At 32.9% G+C, this 20,982-nt stretch overlaps 1 protein-coding gene across 1 annotated transcript; it reads right to left on the reverse strand.

The window, feature by feature from the left end:
* Positions 1–14,662: 14,662 nt before the first annotated feature.
* On the reverse strand, positions 14,663–17,031 carry LOC109185906. Its single transcript, XM_019335885.1, has 3 exons — positions 15,897–17,031; positions 15,616–15,805; positions 14,663–15,505 (listed from the first exon to the last, which is right to left on the reverse strand). The coding sequence occupies exons 1-3, from the start codon at positions 16,347–16,349 to the stop codon at positions 14,934–14,936; spliced, it is 1,215 nt and encodes a 404-aa protein (XP_019191430.1). The 5' UTR covers positions 16,350–17,031; the 3' UTR covers positions 14,663–14,933.
* Between the last annotated feature and the right edge of the window lie 3,951 nt (positions 17,032–20,982).

Genomic DNA, 20,982 nt, shown 5'->3' on the forward strand with positions numbered 1-20,982 from the left:
AAGAGAAGATAGCTTATAAAGCAATGGGCTAATACTTAATGCCCAATTTTAAAAATAGTGGGCTTTTATTATCAAAAAAAAAAATATTAGGCCTTTTGTATAAACGTACATTGGGCTTTCTGGGCCAAAGGAATGATCTTATTATGGTTCTTTATAAATCACTCTCTTAAGTCTAACTGTCAAAAGTACAATAGTTATGCTGTGCAACCGTGTGCAAAACAACGTTGTTTTGACTAAAAAATGCGCGACTCTTTTTTAAAAAAAAATTCAGTTTTGATTCCCCTCAACAGCATTATTGTGGATATATAGTTATGAATTTGTGGATATATAGTTATGAATTTATAGATATTTAATTCATTCATTGTGGATATTTAGTTAATTCATTGTGGATATTTAGTTCATTTATTGTGGATATTTAGTTCATTCATTCTGGATTTTGTGTTATTCATTCACTGTGGATATATAGTTATAAATTTGTGGATATATAGTTATGAATTTGTGGATATATAATTCAAATTATGCACAAAAAAATGCTATTGCCAGGAATCGAACCTGATTTTTTTTTTTAAGTGGGACGCGCGTTTTTAATTAAAACGACGTCGTTTTTGCAACCGTGTGCACCATACATGGTGCACACGATTGCACAACATAATTTGCGTCAAAGTAGGCAAATTATGCTGTGGACCCGTGTCCACCATGTGCATGATGGACACGCTGTACATTCATAATTTCTAAACTGTAGATTCATAAAATTTATAATGTAGATTTATAATTTCTAGACTGCACATTCATAATTTCTGTACTATAGATTGATAATTTCTGTACTGTAAATTTATAATTTCTGAACTCTATAGTTATCAAATTATGAACACATATTGTATGGTTTGGTAATGAAATCCTTATTCTCCTAAATGCATTGTTATAATTGGACCCCAAAAAAAAAAAAAAAAAAAAAAAAAAAAAATCTCTGACCTCCTAATAATAAATATCGCTTCAATGCGTCAATAAGTGATAAGTTTCGCCCTCTAATTATGTATTTTAACCTAATTAAATTGGCAAGTGTATTGTTTTGATTTCAAAAACAAAACAACAAAATTAAGTGAACAATAATATTTTTACACAAAGGTGGTTCAACCATGTTTCCCCAGCCTGGAAAAGTTGCTAGGAGTTGAATTGACCAAATGAGTTATCTAACAAAACTTTTCCACATTTTTTTTTTCAAAGTAAGCTTGGTTAAGGTATGGGATTTAATGACAAAAGCATAACCCACTCTTTTTAAGCCATAGTTTTTACAATGATTAGATCTTAATTATTGATAAGAATTAGGTAGGAGTTCATAAGACACCTAATCAATCAATAATATTCCATCATCATCACATATAATATCTTAAAGATGCCTTGACCTTCGTCCCATCTTCCTAAGATATTGTTCAATCATGTTAACCTAATCCAAGTTTATTAATTTGGGGTTTAGAGAGTTCATAATCAATTGGGTTAGCTAGATAGTTTGAATTTATATCAATGTTAATTCCCACTAGTTCAAAATTAAACTTGCTATTCATTCTTGGCAAAAGTAGATACACCGCTAATTTTTTGTTGTTTTCATTTGTTAGATAGAATTTTTTTTTTAAAATTATTTTATATGAGAAATGAATCTGAATTTGGAAAATAATATCTTCATTCTAGAACTAGAACCACATAACAACTATCTTGAGTAAGTGTGAAATAGCCACTGCGTCTGATACAATACTAATTTCTAATACACTTCAATAATTAAGGCAATTTGGATATTTAGGGTTAATCCCATTTTTAGTCCTAGATTTATAGGTGACAGTCTACTTTTAGTATTTTTTATCAGAACAATTATATTTGGTCATAATATTATTTTGGTATGATCATTTTTTGTCCTCTGTCAACAAAATCGTTGAAATGTCGTTAAATACAAAGACATTTTGGTCATTTTTATACAAAGTGAGTTGATCATGTTATATTTTTATGTTTTTTTTTTAAAATCCGTAACTAAATACCAAAATTTCTTTGTATTTAACCGAATTTAAACTATTTTGTTGATAGATCAGAGAACCAAAATTGGTCATGTCATAACAATACTAGGATCAAATGTGGTATTTTGATAAAAAAAAAAATGACTAAAAATGGATTGTCACCTATAAATTTTGGATAAAAAATGGAGTTATCTCAAATATTTAAATAGAAAATGACATTAATGAGATATTGAGATCGAGTATATCACTCAACAGTTGCTTGTCTTAGTGTTACTATGTTTCGGTGGGTAGTCCAATTGACTATATGTTTTAGTTTACACATCAATTTAAAATCCAAACACAATATTCTCTTACAATAATAATAATAATGGTGTCAAGATTTTTTTTTTTCCTTTTTTTTTTTTTTTTTAATTTCATATAGTATTGATGCCAAGCTCTGTGGTCCTCAAAGATTGGTGAAGACTAATTTTTTTTTTTTTTAGAGATAAGACTAATTTTTTATAACATTATTTTCCTAGTGTAGAGGTTGGTGTAGGCTTTGATAAACTAATTATAGGTTACCAACCACAATGCAATAAAGTTGTAATGAATCTAATGATTAGACACAATCGTAAACATAATATGCAACATGCATTCATCTTGCATTCAAATCTTAGATCAACACTCACATGTAGTATTTAAAATTACCAATTCGTAACACATGAATAAAATCTATCCAGTATATACTTTTTTTTTTTTTTTAACTTAAGTGATCACAGCTTTGCAGCTGAATTATTCTAAGCCTACAGGATCCCGTCCTTAGAGCCTTTGCGGGGGTAAATGCAATTAGTCCATCAGTTAAATTCTAGTCTTCATATGCGCATAAGAGATCCAATCCAGACCTTTCAGCATCTTTAAACCTTTTACCCAATATATACTTTCGACTAGTGATTGTGAGTTTTTCTCGTCACTCAAAAAAATTATCAATCTATAATTAGAAATTTGATATATAATTGAGTAGTAAATTATGTTGAATTTCAAATAATCAGATTATGTTAAAATCTCAACTCACCTATCATTATCTCTCTTTTAACATCATGTATTTTTAAGATTCGAACTTTTAAGTTATAAAAGACTCGTGTCACCTTATTATAATTTTTAAAAATATATTTAATTAACAGAGTAATGGGTGGTGAGCAGGTGAAGTTTTGAATGCAAATCTACTATGGTGTAAAGACTGGTCAAGCTCTGTCATTCTGATTTAGGTCAAAACTCAGAAGTGTTAAAATATTTGACGCACACGTATACAACAAATTTATAAATGCAACTAATTACAAATTTAAATACACTTATTTTTCGTTATTGCCACGTGTAATAGGAAATAAACTTTTTTGTTTTTTGCTTTTCACCCTTTTGAATTTTAGAATTCGAGAAGATGATGTACGTGACATTTGGTTTAAGTTTTATAAGTATTTAGTAATTAGCGAATATCAAATAGGGAATTGTTTGATTTTGCTAAAGTTAGACAAATTTGTAGAACATTAACAAAAATGTTAATCACCAAACGACCACTATGACAGATAATTCTTATAATGTTAATTTCTTTAGTTCGCGAGAAGATGAGATCTCCTTAAGGTTACTAATTTATTTATAATATGCTGTTGACAGTTGGATTAGATGGATTATATTGATCTAGAGTCTGAATCAATTAATCTGATTAATTAATAGATATGACAAATAAAAGATTAAGACCAAAGTAAACAATGTAATAAAGAGACAAAGGATTGTAAGTCACGCGAACAAATCTTATATTGATAATGTCATTAATGTGTAATGCTATTACAAGGAATAATTTGCATAGTAACAAGACAATGTAGAAGATGAAGATTAAGATATGTCCTAGCAAGACATAATGGAGCTCAAAATCACCATCAACCGCCCCCTAAAAGAGGGTGGGGGTTACAACTATCTTGGACCGCAACATATGCCGCTAAGATCGCGCCAACGCGAAGACCCAACATCTGTTCGGGTCCATTAGGATTGTTTATTTATTGGTCCATTTGTAATATTTCGGGTTGATCCACACCAGGTCCATTTGTTTGTAATATATATATCTATCAGGATTGTTTTAATCATGTTTTTATGTTGCACTGATACGATCCCACATCGGCTCCACAAGAGATGGTGGAGTGGTACTTAAGTTGGGGCCAAACCTCCACTCAATTTAATAGTAATCATGTTTTTATGTTTTCATGTTGCACTTAAGCTAGCTCTTGAGTGGAGGTTTGGCCCCAACTTAAGTACAACTCCACAATCTTTTGTGGAGCTGATGTGGGATCGTATCATGCACACAACACATGTTTAATATGCACATATGATTAATATGCCTACATTATAATGTCGCGCATTTTTAATCCATCAATTAATCTCATCTATAGATTTATTTTTTGAATGGATGAGATTGGTTTTCACGTGTGTGTATATATATATATATATATATATATATATATATATATATATATATATATATATATTGGAATAAGAATTACAGCAGCAGTAATAGTACAGCATAAAGAAACAGAAAAGCAAATAGGGAAGAAATTTTATAAAGTGAGATATGAAAAGTGAGAGGCAAGATAGTCCCATTCCTGGACCACCTGTTACCTTTAAACCCATTTTTAGTAACGGATAAATAGATTAAAAAATATTTTTCAAAAAAAAAAAAAAAAAAAAAAAAAAAAAAAAAAAAAGAGGAAAGAAAAAGTCCATTAAAGCAAACATGCTTTAAGGAAAAAAAAAAAAAAAAAGTAATGGGGGAAGGGAAAAGTTCCTTCAAACTCACTGATAAAGAGATGTTTTGATTCACAAAATATTATATTATTCTCTAAAATATTGCATTGCATATCGTTAGTAATGTACTTAATTTGTATCTGATTAAAGTTTTTTTTTTTAAAAAAAAACGACGAGGGAGCAGCTAATTTTAATATATTTGCATGTGTCGTTAAAAGGACAAAGTTGAAATACAATGTTACATAATAAACAAAGTTAAATATTAATTATATGGAAAGACAAAAATGCATATCCATACTCGTAATTTAAAGAAATATAAAACTATAATTTATATGAAATGTCGCCTCCGGAATCAAGTCACATGGGCAATAAAGCAAACAGGTTAAGTGCGTAAACAAATGCTCATCCGATACCAACTTTACGTTTATGTTTATCCATTAATTTGGAATTTGGATAAGCTATTGCGAAGAAGGTGCTTACTGCTCAGTTCAACTTTTTTTTTTTTTTACAGTACAATATGCTCTGATCTGATCTACCGGTTTCCGATGGTACAATTCTTGGAATATGTGTGTTTTAAGATTGGAGAAAAGTATGGGGACCCAACTCCATATTGCCCTGTGATGCTGACCACTCTACCATCTTGCCTTCCCTTAAATAGCCCCACCATCTCATATGGTAGCAATTTATATCATCATATCTATAAGTATTTGATCGATGAGAATAACGGAGAAGATGGTCAAAAACTAGATACAGATTTATGAGATTTATAGTGTTGACAATTGGTAAATTTTTCTTTTATTTAGATATTGAAGATCTTTTTTTTTTTTTTGGGTAACGATTTTGCCCTTAAATATAAAATCCGGAAACATTTTACTGTCAATTTGATCAGAAGGACCAAAATTGATAAAATAACAAACTTAGGCACCAAAATTGAAAAAAAAAAAATTAAAATTGTGCACCAAACGTGATAAGACATCAAAAGTCGTGAGACCAAAAGTGAAATTATAGAAATTAAATAACAAAGTTAGGCACCAAAATTGAAAAAAAAAAAAAAATTAAAGTTGTGCACCAAACGTGATAAGACATCAAAAATCGTGAAACCAAAAGTGAAATTATAGAAATTATGATATTATTAAAATTAGAAGAACATTATAACATAAGTTATTTTACAAAGTAGTATCTGTTCTATACTTTCTCAAACATTTTCAGTTCAAAGAATCTAAGTCCCAACCACCGAAGTTTGAATGAAATGGTAACCGAGATGTCATTACAGCGCATGGTAGTTAGTATAACAGAAGTTATTATATTACTAGATTTATAGAAACATTAGGAAACAAGTTAGTGGAAGAAGTTATTTTATTATTATTATAACTATTGTGATGTTAGAATTAATTAGACTTTAGGTTCTTGGCTTGTATTGTTAAAAATCATCAAATGAATAATATATAGTTTTTTATAGTGTTTTCTGTCTCTGATCTCTCTTTTGCCTTCCTACATATTCTATCTCCCTCCCATTCCCTTTTCATTCTCGTATCAGTGGTGGATCATTATATAATTTCAAAGAGAAATTCCATGGTAATGAAAATCAATTTTATCTATCCACTATTCACATTCACTGATATCAATATAGTTTGAGTGCTCAACTCTATCGTTGTAAATCAATTTTATCTTGAGAGTTAGAAGTAACACATCAATTTTTAAAAAAATGTGTGTTACACATGATTTAGATTTTCTTTTTCCCTTAACCATTTGCACAACATCATTTGGACTTATTTCACCTCACAACAACTTCTTTATAATTATATTGATAGGGGTAATTCCTCGATATGATCATCGTGCCCGTATATTGACCGGTCGATGGTCAACACGCTCCGGGCAATCGATGCCAACCGATCCCGTGGAGATTAGCCGGTCCTCCCGACCTTCTTTGCTTACCGGGCATCATTAAAAGACCTCCCCGCAAAGCTCATCGCTACCCTTCCTCCCGATCCAAGTAGGTCGGGTCAACCATCTATGGGCCCTGTAGTCTTGTCGGACATGGTCAGGAATCTTTAGTCACGCGGCTTTTGCCGATTGAGCCTCCCTAACGCCAAGTGCATGGCCTCCACGCGGCCAGCATGCATTAAGGCCGCAAGCTGCGCCCCTCTGCCTCCTATAAATACAACATTGATTGCTGTTAGGAAGATTTTTTAGATATTTACCTACGCGAAAGCTACGGAGCTCGGGAACCTCAGGTCTAACCCACTGTCACGTTGACCGGGCTTCACTAGTTAACCTTACAAGTAGACAAGTGAAGTAGACATCACCGAAACCGATCTAATCATGTACCTTGTACAATACATTTAACACTTAATAATACAATTGTATTTACCCTATCATATATCATTATCTTTAATAGAATTATATAAAAGATAACGAATATGAGATTAACAATAATATAAAACGTGTTAATTAGTGTGATTAGATGTTGTAATTTGTATATTATGCTTTCTTAACATCAAGTGGTATACCACTTAAGCTAGTCCCACGGGGCATGCTTTCTCTTTTGTATACTCACATATTCTTTTGATTTAATTTTGTCTTGTTTTCAATTTTTTCCTAAATTTTTAATGCAATTAAATATAATAACGTATATATATTTTTTACATTTACAAATTCTTTTCAATATTATATTTCTTATTTATTTATAATGTGTTTTATTATTTTTATTATCTTTTTTCCTTGTCAGATCACAGGCTGTCCTGAGCAGACCCTAACTGCAGTAGGCACTTTTAAGCCCGTATTATATTCAGATTAATCCTGTTCACACCAGACCGGCGCAATTAAAAGGCAAAGTTCTGACCAGATTAATTTTTCTATACGCGAGGCGAATCGAACTGTCGACCTCTCTTAAGGGACAAGAGTGCACGGCCTCGTACTTAGCTTTTACTACTTCATTCATATACTGATTTTAAATTCTCTTTTTCAATTTTATCTCTTTTTTCTTTTCACTTTTTCCATCCTTTTCAGCTATGAGAAGTAAAGGCAAGGTTGTCTCAACTTTAAATCTTCGCATATACATCAATTAAGTGGAAGCTGCTATATGTTAGTTTTAATAATAATTTAATGGAATGCTTTTTACTTCATTAGTTTCTAATAAATTAAAAACATTATTCTCTATTAACATAGTATAGTTGGAAATTGATTGGGATATTGGGCATGGGCTAAGAACATGATGGGCTAACATTGTTGGGCCGGGGATGGATCGAAGGAAAAGCAGCCAGGGGGCGGGGGGTCACGGCTGCCACTGGAGGGAGGCCGGCGCCAGCGGCCGGAGAGGACCGCCGGCTGGGGCGCTAGCCCAGCTCCCCCTCGCGCGGGGCGGCAGTGTGCGCGGTTGCCGGTGGCCCACGCGCGGGGGGCGGTGCATGATTCCGTGCGGGGCGGTCGCGTGCGTGCGTGCCGAGGGCTTCGCAGTCCTGTGCGGCGTGTACGGCGAAGAATGTGGGAGTGGCTGGTGTGGTGGAGACTACGTGGGACATGTGGACGACAGAGGATGAGGGGGGTACGCTATAAATAGGGCTCCAAAATTCTTAACAAGGGCGATAGAGACACGATAGATACACTAATTTTGTGGTTTAGGACTCAGACTCTCAACTCTTTCATCTAAGTTCGATTATCGTTAGTAGCATAATTATTTGTAGCCCATTCCGTGGGCCTTATTCTTTGTATTTGGGCCATTGTTCCGAGCTTGTAACTCGGGCTTAGTACAGTAGTGCCTTGGGTAATAAAGCTAACGCTTTCCTACCCCCGTTTTATATTTTTATACCCAATTTATGGTGGACCCGGTCCGAATAAAATCATCAGATGATGTATTTGCAATTGATGTTGAAATGCTGTTTATAAAAGAATCTCAAACCCAAATGCAAATATGATTTATACTCCTAATTGTAAAGTTTGTAAGATGAATTTAAATAAAAACTGAAATTAGTTGATAATAGAATTCATTTTTTTTTTGAAAAATAATAGAATTCATTTATATTTCAATACATTGACACTGCTATGTGATATAAAGCATAAATTCTTATCCGATTTATCAAATAATATATATATATATATATATATATATATATATATATAGACACACACAGACAAAAAAAATGGAATTTAATTTTAGAAAATTAATTCCAACCAAATCTTAGTACGAAACAAAATTTATTTATATAAAATACATAAATACGAAAAAATAAGAATTTTATAATTTTGAACAATAAACCCAACGAAAGAGGAACGAGCACGAGAAATATGATTTGTGTGTAACACACATTTTGCTTAAAACTGAATTTTTGACAAAAATTTTCGAAGAAAAAGAGTTAAGAGAGATGGAGAGAAAACAAAACAATAATTTTAAATTTCTCAAAATTAGCAGCAAAAACTAACCATGACATTAACATTGCTTTAAAATTAGAAAGAACATCTATGCTATACAATTTAACTTTTTTCTAAAAGACTGTTGTATATTTAGTGGTGCAAGTCCATTTCCTAAACCAATGTGGGACAAAAGTTTTATCAAAGTCTTTCCACCTTCATTTTTCAACTCAGATGTATTTATTTTAATAATCAATTTCCTATTCAACCATTATATGTTTTGAGCATACAATATATCAATTTCTTCGTCTCACTACGAAGAACTTGAATACACTTTGACTCGGTCCAAATTAAAAATGGACCCTACACATATTTGTGCTAAAAATCCCAACACTAATCTCATTATTTCATGAATTATTATGTATCAATGTTGAAACGTATGAATGACCAACGAATAAAAAATGATTTTATATAGTAAAAAGCACTCTAGCATATTAAAAAGATAACGGTAATTGTTGATCAAATTAAATGTAGTTTTGATAATAGTACGTTTTTTAAAATTCATGTAACAGATGGAATATTTCTCTCCTTTTTTTTTTTTTTTTTCTCTTACAACTATAAAATTTACTCCCTATAAGGTACCATAATTATTCTCCCTATATTGGCAGTATGTGTTTCTTGTGACAATGGCAAAACTCTCTGAAATTCAAATCTGCATTTTGCACTGCACAAGCAATCAGAAGTGTGCATTCCAAAGCCACAACAATGCAAGAAAGTGAACAAAAAGAGAACAAAATTATTATTATTATTATTATTAGTATTATTATTATTATAGATAAAGAAGAGTAGGTGAAGGGTTGCTTTCATAGAGGCATTATTGTGGTGAAAAACTTTGGGCAATTTTGCTTTAATTTTTTCTTCTTATTATTAGCAAAAACAAATTAATTTTTTTTAAATGAAGGTGGGCCCTACTGCCACTGAAAAAAATACAGTAGTAAATAGAGAAAATGACCCCAGGGACCCACCAGGAAAACCAAAAATGTAGTCCTCAGACCTATGCCCTCTCTCTGTTCACTGACCCTACCAACTTTGATGACTATAATAATTTACACACACACAAATGGATTAGGGGTGCCCCACAGCAAATGATTGTTTTTATTTTTTATTTTTTTTTATTTTTATACATGGCTCATATTCAACTATGTTAAATTTATTTTTTTACAACCAATAATTTAACACACATAATTACACTCACACCCTTGTTATTTTTCATATTTGCTGATGCATCCTCTCACATTTTAAAACTATTTCTCAAGTTCAACCCCATTATCTTCTTCTTCTTTTTGAGTATATAGCGTGTGTTTGGTAAATAGCTTTAGTTAATTTTTTTTATTGAGTTAGTGGATTTGACTAGTTGATAACATTAACTGATTGTAGAAAAATATTTGGTAAATTAGTTGTTAGCTGATAGATGATTACATGCAAAATGACTTTCTCAAAAAATTAATAGAAAAAGTTACTTTGAATACTAACTTTAATTTAGAAAAGAAAATATTAAGTTTACTATCAAAATGTAAAATTCACACAACATATTTTAATTTTATTGAGAAAAAAAATCAATACGATATACTTTTTTTTTATAGATGAATAAAATATGTTACGTCAGTTAAGGAAAAAATAGAATAAAAAGACTATTTATATGTAATATTTCTGGATAAGAATTTACTTTATATATTTTATTTTATACATTATGTTTATTATTTATTTGTGAAATCAAATCTTATTTTTCACTTAATTTCTGGATAACTTTGAAGTTCAAGTATTTGCATTAACAATACTTCTAATGTAAATCATAAATATATAAATTGAATTGTAATCAAATCACGTTAATTAACCAAATCAGATACATAATATAAAATAAAAAGAATGTACGGAGTATATATAAAAGTATACTACTCATCTAAATAATTAAACTTTTAACTACGATAAATATACAAGTTAAAGTAATTTACATTAACCTTTTCCTTTAAAAATTAAAATGAAAGGTGACAAATACTAAAGAACAACAAATTTATTTTGTCCCTAGCTGTATGTATTGTAAATTTCATATATATATATATATATATATATATATATATATTATTGAAGCAAATGAAATGATGTAAATCTGATGAGTAAGCAATTATAGGTATAATTAAAGTAATGTGATGAGAAAAGGCAACAGATGTAGATTAGGTGTGGGTGGCAGGAGCCAATTGTTTGTTTGCAGATTGGATTTAATCATTTATAAGGTGGTCAGGTGGATAAAGATGGTCACTCACTCCAACCTGTACTGTGTTCTACAAGGATTACCTAGCTAGTTTAATAATCCTTTATATAATAAAGCTGGTTTAGAAAATAATTAATGTTAAAATTAGTGCCACAACATCCTTTATTATAAAAAAGAAAAAAAGCACAACATTTAAAAAATAAAATAGCTATATATTATATAATCATATAAAAAATGTATTCAATTAGAGTTTAAATTTACACATACAAAATTTAAAATTTGTTTTCCAAATGTAATTATCTTAGTTATTATTTGTATTGTGCAAATTATAATATAGATGAAATACAATTAAGAATAAATCAATGTAATTATGTAAATTATCTCTATAAGTTTATTTGAATATGCACATAATTAGAGATTATATTAACCATACAAAATTATAATTATAATTTTAATTTTAATTGTAATTTTGTATTCTATAAAAATAATAAATACTTGACCAATGGAAGCTCAAAAATATTATTAAATTAAATAATTTAAAATATTTTAATTTTTCTATTTTTATTTATATTTATAATAGCATAATTTTTTCCGTGCATCGCGCGGGTGAATTACTAGTAATAATAATAATAATAATAATAATAATAATAATAATAATAATAATAATAATAATAATAATAATGATGAAAAACATATTTAGAGAAGAATGCTAATATAGGTGAAAAGACAGCATTGTCCTCACATTTAACACCCTTTTGACACCAAATTTAACGGGATGACCACATGTCGTTATTGTTTAAAAGATGAAAAACGTCTCGTGGTTGTTTAAAAGTCGGATGACCACAGTTGGTATATGGCTGATACTCGAAGGACCATTGGAGGTATTAACTCTCAGAAAATATGACAATCAATATTTTTTGCTATATTAATTTTAATTAAATGGAAGTTTTTAATATACCATATTACATTACATTCATAGAATTTAGATTTAAAATATTGTGTAAATGACTTATATATATATATATATATATATATATATATATATATATATATATATATATATGAGGTTGAAGTTATCACATTCTTTTCAATACTTAATGAAAATAAGAAAATTATATGAATTGAGGTCTCGACACATCAATACAGTTAGCTATCACAAGAGGGTGTAGACAATCAAGTGGGGTGGGGGTGGGGGGTGTATCAAGTATTCGGATGTTTAACTGCATAATATTTGCGTGCTATGACATGTAATCTGCATAAAAATTAATTTATTTCTATACATGCGTCGACAACTCTAGTTTTTATGTCTACATCATTATATTCCCTTCTTGTCAAACCTTAGCAATTTTGACTTGCGAGTCATTCTTACAAAGGATTTATCAAAAACCTCTAAATCAATCAAGGAGTAATCTATGATAAACAATACAACAACAACCTTATAAAGGAAGCTACAAATTCATTCTCAAATATTTCACATTGCCTCAAAATTTAGGGAAATTGAATAAGATTTACAATTATGTGACCAAATACAAACTTTGAAATCACTATTAAGAATTAAGCTTCACATTTTCAAAAACTAAACAAGTGCATATAAATATTTCAATGCCACATTACCAAAGGTTATGTGATATAATATGAACCAAATATTACATTAGAATGTGGTAAGTACTCTTGTATTCTTGATTATCTTAAATCAATGATCTAATTCTTGCCTCAATCCAAACATTAGTCCTTTCATAAAATCATGTCTTAAAGATATTTGTCAAAAGAAATTTGATAACATTTACTTCATATATCCATAGGGAATTATTTATTTATTTATTTATTTATTTTACCATGAAGTGTCGTGAGTAGTTCTAACTGTAGAAGGCACTTAGCTTTAAGCCCGTACCATACTTTAGACTAATCTCCATTCGCACCGAACCAATCCAATTAAAGTGCAAAGTGTTGACCAGATTGATTTTTTCATACGAGAGGAGATTCAAACTCCCGATCTCTTTTATGCAAAATGTAAGAAAAAGCAACTTGACTCATAAAAAGGGTTATGAGGTATAATCTTTTTATTTATTAATTATTCACGAATTAATTTATTACATAAAATTTAATATAAAAATTTCAATTCACATAATATTGTCCTAGTTGTATGCCCATCCCTTGAAATTTGAGACAAGGCATGTGGGGTTTAAGCAATTGAAACTTATGGCTTTTCATTAAAATTTATTTAATTTCTAGTTTTTGGTACTAATCTTATACATAATGACGAATCTCCCAAAAGGTTGAATCCCTAATCCGAGTATTTGGGAGACCGCTGTTAAAATTTGAACATTAATTTCTTTTCTCAAATACTGCTTACTGAACCAGTGAATTAAGTCCGTAAGACAATTTAATACTCAACCTCATACTTAAAGATGGATATACCCACCACCTCCACCGGATGTTATTATCTTGGACAATGTTTAGAGTCATAAATTAACCCAAAATCCAGAGATTTGGAGGAAACCAAAAAAAGTTGATATTCTTTTCTTGGATCTTACTGCCATACACTCACAATATTCTTTACCGGTTATCTCCCCCACGCATTTGGACTTCGTGTTTGAGTTCCCCCAAATGCTCCTTTCTCTTTTTCTGATCATTAATTTATAGCTTTTTCTTTTCTTTTCTTTTTCTTTTTTCACTGCGTCCACTCCTTTTGTTTGCCCAAATAATCATATGCAATTATGCACACCTATAATAATTCAAGTTTTGTGGAATATAGGCTATTGACTTGTTCCAATATGTTCAATTTACTATTGGGAGAAAATTGAAATTAAAGAAGTGACTCATGTCTAAGCCCGTGTCCAAGAAAACTATTGAGCGGACATGTATGGTTATATAGGAATTAGACTGGCATTTAATGCTCCCAATATTTGATTGATTCAGAAATTTGAAGAATTAAATTTGGTCAAACTAAATAGTTAAAGCTTGAATTTACCAGCAGATTATTATTGTGTAGGAAAAAGAATTTTATTTTTTTATAAAAAAAGGAAAAAAGAAAAAGAAAAAGAATGATTGGCAACCCACACGGAGAGAGAATATCACGTTATTCAAATGAAAATCCCCCTTTCTTTCCCCCTTATTACCTCCGCTCCACGGCGACTTTAGACGGCCACTGCCGTCACGGCGGCGTCACCCCTTGGTGTTTTCCGATCTCACCTAAAACCCATCCATATTCCATAACGCAATATATTAACATACCATGTATAAATGGACAAATAAATTACGTAGTAAAATATTCATTTTGAAAATTTCAATTTTTTTTTTTTGTTTCTATAACTAGAGTTTATTACAGGGGGTATATAGATTTTCTTTTTTTTTTTTTCTTACATCAGACCCTGCGACGAAAAACAAGGGACGAAAATTTAAAGAAAAAATTAAAAGGGAAAATATATAAAGATTTCCGATTATCTGGACTCCATCTCTCTCTATATACTGGGAGGAAAAATAAAATAAATGGAAAAGGTTAGGAATTTATCCGAGTAAAAAAAAAACAAAATTTTTTGGGATTTCTACTTGAGGAGGGCAGCCAATCCGGTGACGACGACCTTGTTTCTTTTATCAGTGCCTTTCGGCTTTATTGCCGGCGGTTGCCATTGCATCACTTCCGGCTGTTTCGGCGTCGGCGGCGGCGACGGCAGCGCCGGTGAGACAGATAATGCCGTCTCTTTCTCTCCAAAAATCAGGTCTAACTCTCCACACTCGCTCTCAGCTTCAGTTTCAACCTCTTCCCTAGCCGCTTCCGGCTCAGGATCAACTTCGCCTTCAATCGGCGGCGGCGGCGGAGGAGGAGGAGGAGGAGAAGCGCGGGTGTAAGGGCTGAGCCACTTGGCTTTCATATACTCCGCTTTACGCCAGGGAGCCATGTGCATCCCCTTTTTCTTCAAGCTCAGCCTCGCGCCCTCCGACACGATCGAAACAATCTGCTGCAGCCGATCGGATTTTCCGACGAAAATGAACGGCAACAACTGCAAAATCGCCTTGTAACTTCCCGTTGACCTTGCGATCTCAAACTCCGATCGGAAATCCACATCGATCAACACTCTTTCGCCTTCCACAATTACATCAATATACTCATATTCACCTGCAAAATATACACCATTCATCTTAGAACCGATTTATTAATTAACAATAATAAATACTGTAATAATCATAAATACGTACAGATATTGAATATGTATACAAACAACAAACCTGCTGGAATCGAGGAGGTCTTTTCCCATTTGGATTTACAGATGGAAGCGGTGTAGCCGAGAGCTAGGAGGCCGTCGGCGACAATTTTCCTGAAATCGTCTTTACGCTTGCAGGCTTTGTTCTTCTCTACAATTTTGGAGGTGTCTGCTAATATGTTTCTCTCGGCAACGCTCGCACAAAGAACCAAGCTCTGGATTGTAACAGCAGAAACTCAATCAGATGATTGATCGGAACATTAATTGATATAGAAAGTAGGAAAATTCTGGAAATTAGGTAGGTACCTTGAGAGTATCGGAAGAGTCGCCGAAAGAGGAAGAGTTTGAGAGGGAATCAGCGAAGCCAAAGGTAGAGAAATCAAAATCGTCATCGGAACTGTCGTCGCCGTTGCCGTTGAAGCAATTGCAGCGGTTGCGTCCGCATTTCACGGCCTTCGACGGCTGCTTCTCATTGCTCTCCTCGATGAAATTCTGAACCATCTTCGCCAGGCAAACCGAGCTCGGTTCGAACTCAACCGCGGCGGCTGGAAATCCTTCCTTGCCGTACGGCAACTCTCCACCAGCCACGGCGGCCGCGTTGAGCTTCTCCGACGTAGATGAATTCCGTAGAACGCTTGGAAACGGTCGATCGAAGAACCTCTTGAATCGAGATTTCGAAACCGGCTTGGCGGAGTCATTTCGAATCGATGATTCTCCGTAAGCTTGCGAATCGATCGGTTGAATCTTCGTCACCGGCATTTCTATCTTCACAAGTCGTAATTCCTCTGCTACACTATAGCCTAAACCCTCCTCCTCTCTGCTTCTCTCTCTGTACAGTCTAAATATACTCGTTTTCTATCTCTCTCTCTTTCCTTACACACAAAAACTCGGACAAGGCAGTTCTGCTGCAAATTCTCAGAAACTAGCTTTGCGCGTTCAAAGTCAAATCAGAATCAAAACCACAGCTCAATCTTTTCAGAATTGATACCACAATTTACACAAATTCACGAAAAGAACCAAAAAAAAAAATATCACGAAATTAATGCTTTGAAAACAGCTTCAACCGATCATCGTCATATAACAAAGATCGTATCACAGAATCAATCAGAAGTACAGCAATCGGTTATATTTACGCGAGGAAAAACTGGGAAATTGCTATTTTTATACCTTCTCCCGTTCTCACTCTTTCGTGAGGTAGTTGAAGAAGAGAATGAGAAAGAGTGTGGTTTCGGTTAGGGATTTTCACGGAAAACGTGACGGTGATGAACTGAAGCACGGACATTACATTTGTGAAGAAAGGGATTTCTCGCCGGAATATTCATTTCCGGCTTAGTTACAATTACCGACGGGAAGAAACGTGGGACCTGTGAAAGATTTTTAGTTTTTAGACTTTTTTTTTTTTTTTTTTTTTCTTAAAGCCTTTGCGGGGTGTTTTGTATATTTGAAGATAAAATGATAAGAGCGGATTGGAGCTCTTATATAGAACGTGAAGGGACCAAGAGAAGTATGAGGCTTTGCTGACGTGGAACACAATGGCACGTTGGACACCACGTTGCAGTAATAGGTTAGTCACACGATCATGTTGGTAAATGGTAATCTAATATGACTTATATGACTTATTTGACAATTTTATACACCCAAAAAAAAAAAAAAAACAATCCACACAAAATGACACACTGTAACTAATTAATTACAAAATATATTTTTAAATGACACCTTACTTTGACACTAATAAATAATTTTAACATCCCATGTCATATGAATTTTTTTTCATCATAGTAATTATAAAATTGATATATGATATGATATGTTGCAAATTGTTGGTTATCTAATTAAGGACTCTTAATTTAATAATTCAAACATGTTATGCCAAACGAGATTTATTTTACCAAGAATAAAAATTTTACGATTTTCTCTAAAAGTGTATTGAGATTATTATGGCCAATATTCTTGTTCATTTCAATTAGTATTTAAATTCATATTATCATGGTTTTGATAATTTTTTTTCCTAGCAAATTATACTGTAGACTGCGGTCCACAATGCATTGTGGTCCAGGCATCAAATATGCACTCCAATTTTATTTCAAAACAACTACAGTATCATTTTGATATAATTACAGTTTCACTGAACAATATACACTCAAATATGTGAAATTGTTATTTTCGGTTTCATTTTGTATACATTGCAGTTTCATTTTAACACAGTTACAGTTTCATTTCAATTCAATTGCAGATTCATTTGATAATATAATAAAAATAACACGTGAGATAGTGTCAGTTTAGATACCCTATATTGTCTGTCATTTTGAATCATGGTTCATAAAGCTTTGTAGACCGCGGTCCACAATATAATTGCTGTTTTTTCCCGACATCTAATAAGATTAAACATGCAGTAAGAGTAATATTTAAAAAAAAAAAAGAAAAAAGAAAAAAAAAAAGAATATAGCAGTGCATTTTTCAACAAAAATCTTTAAAAAGTAAAAGAATAAGTTTGGACTAATATGCTTTATATAGTTTTCTTTGCGATGTGGATAATATTTAGTATAACTAACAACATATATATATATATATATATATATATATATATTTGGAGTGGTTCTGGTGTGGGAATTTGCTCAAGTGCGGACATGCGTTTTAATCTGAGCCGTTGATTAAATCTAGATCAACGGCTCAAATCAATTAAAAAAAAATTTTAAAAAAAAACACGTCTCTGGAAGGAACCAAGAAACTTAACCTTAAACATGAAAATGACATACCTTCAGTACACAAACCACACGTCTTAAGCACACAAATAAAGCACCTAAGAACACAAATCACGCACCCAAAATTTTAAAATGAAGTACCTAAATATTATAACCCACACACCTAACGCTCTAAATCAACTCACCTTAAGTTTCAACAAATGACGCACCTTAAACACACAAATCACGCACCTTAAGAAGCAAAATAACGCACCTAAAGCTATAAATCAACACACCTTAAGTTTCAACTGCTAACTCACCTTAAGCACAGAAATCACGCACATAAAGAAAGAAAACCACATACCTTAAGTTTGCCCAATACGAAAATTTATCAAATTACCACCGCATTTTTTTTTAATAATTGTTAATACTAGACGTTTGATTTTGACAAGATCAGTGCCTCTCCTCTCACTCGCACAACCACATTTGAACCTAATTATATATATATATATATATATATATATATATATATATATATATATATATATATATATATATAGGGGTGACCACGGTTCCGGTACCAGTTCGGAACCGCCGATTCTGGTTCCGTGGATGGCGAAACCGGAACCGGAACCTTATAGTAAGGTTCCGGTTCCGGTTCTAACCGGAATTATTAAAAAGAAATTAAAAAAAACACTATAATATTTATTTTTTTCCGGTTTGGAACCAGAACCGGAACCCGGTTCCGGTTCCAAGATTTTACAAACTTTAACCGGAACCTTATAGGTTCCGGTTCGCACAGTCACGGTTCTGGTTCGAACCGGAACCGTGGTCATCTCTCTCTCTCTCTCTCTCTATATATATATATATATATATATATATATATATATATATATATATATATATATATATATAGATTTTGAATCAGGTGAGGTTACCATTGGCAGGTGAGGTGGTGAGGCTCAATCTTGTACGTAGATTAGTTGGTTTTAACGTTCCAGATGAATTCTGCAATAAGTGCACGTGCGCTGAGTTTTGTATACATGTAGGGGCTTTGTTGTCTTTATGCTTATGTCTTTAATTGGTTATATTAATTATTTAGCATATTTTATTGGCTTGTGCGTTGTTATTTATGGTTGTTTCCGATTTTGTTATATTAATTATTCTCCTTCCCGATTTTCTCTTATTCTCTGATTAGGGTGCGTCTTCCAGGCTTCTCTGCTGCGCGTGTCTTCTCCGGCTAATCTCCTATCCCCAGTGTTCGACGCCGGTAGTTTTTCATCATCAGTCTTAGCTTTCGTCATGGAGAATGCTTCAAACCGCCAGTCCAAGCGTAAGAGGGGGGTCTCTTCCTGCTCCAATCCAGGTTTTTTGCGTGTGTCGTGGGAGTGGGTTTTTGTCGGGTATTAGGGGCTTTTTCCGGCGTTGTTCGCGGTTTGTGTAGTATACTGCTTTGTTTTTTTTTTTTTTTTTCCAGCGATTTCCGCGGTTTTGGGGAGAGGGGAATGGGGGGTCTTGTTGTTGGTGTTTGGCGGTGGGGTGGGTAGGGTTTCGGCATGGAGTTGGTGATTGTATATAATTTGTTGGCTCAATATGTTTGGGGTATGTTCGGCGTCGGGGTACTGTGTTTTTTTTTTCTCAGTTTTCTGCGTTTGGTGTGTTCGCCTTGGTTTTTTGTTTTTTTTTTTGTTTTTAACACTTTATTTGAGGCGGGGTGGGAGGTGTGTGGGCTTGCCGTGGTGCTTGATAGTGGTGTGTGCGTTTTATGATTTCGGTGAGTGCAGTTTACGTCATTGTTACATTTTGGTTATTTGGGGTATTGTGTGGGGGTATTGCTGTGAATGTTGGGTGGGTGGTGGTGGGTTGTTGTGCTCCGTATAGTGTTGATGGGTGGGGGGATGGTTGCGGTTCCGGATGGTTAGTGTTTTTTTTTACGACATTATTTTAGGCGGGGTGGAGGGTGTGTGTGCTTGCCGGTGATGCTTGGTAGTGGTGTGTGCGTTTTATGATTTCGGCGAGTGCAATCTACGTCATTCTTTACATTTTGGTTGTTTGGGGTATTGGGTGGGGGTATTGTTGTGGGTGTGGGGTGGGTGGTGGTGGGTTGTGGTGCTATGGATGGTGTTGATGGGTGGGGGGATGGTTGCGGTTCTGGTTTTTTGTTTGTTTTTTATTTTTATTTTTTTGGGTGGTGGTCTGTGCATTTTATGATTTCGGCGTATGCAATCTAGGTATATAGATGACCTGCTTTTTCCCATCAATAATGCATCAAGGTTAGCTTATATATATTTTTTTCTCTTAGTTTATTCAGACTTCGAATATGAATTTTGTATAGATGATTGGCAATTTCGCATGATTTTTTAAATTTCCTTTGTTACATATGGAGTAGAATCTTATTGACTCTAGAACAGTAGGGATCACATGAGTTCAGTATACTTCAGAGAATGCTTATATGCAATATAATGGATTAAGGGGACCACTGTATTTCCCATTATGTAATGGCTTAGTACTGGTCTTGTGTTATTGGTCTAGTTATAAAGCCAAGATGGTCAAAGTTTGTCATCTTAAACTCGTATATTGAAACCAACCAACAACTCCCTCTCTCTCCCGCTCATATCTTACACCACTGTCCCTCAGTTTGCTACGTGGGAAAAAGTGGGTCATCTATTTTTTGCTGTGTGCATTTCAATATTATTGTGTGTGCGAATTGT

This window comes from Ipomoea nil, unplaced genomic scaffold, assembly GCF_001879475.1.
Source record: "Ipomoea nil cultivar Tokyo-kokei standard unplaced genomic scaffold, Asagao_1.1 scaffold1361, whole genome shotgun sequence".
NCBI classification, from domain to species: domain Eukaryota; kingdom Viridiplantae; phylum Streptophyta; class Magnoliopsida; order Solanales; family Convolvulaceae; genus Ipomoea; species Ipomoea nil.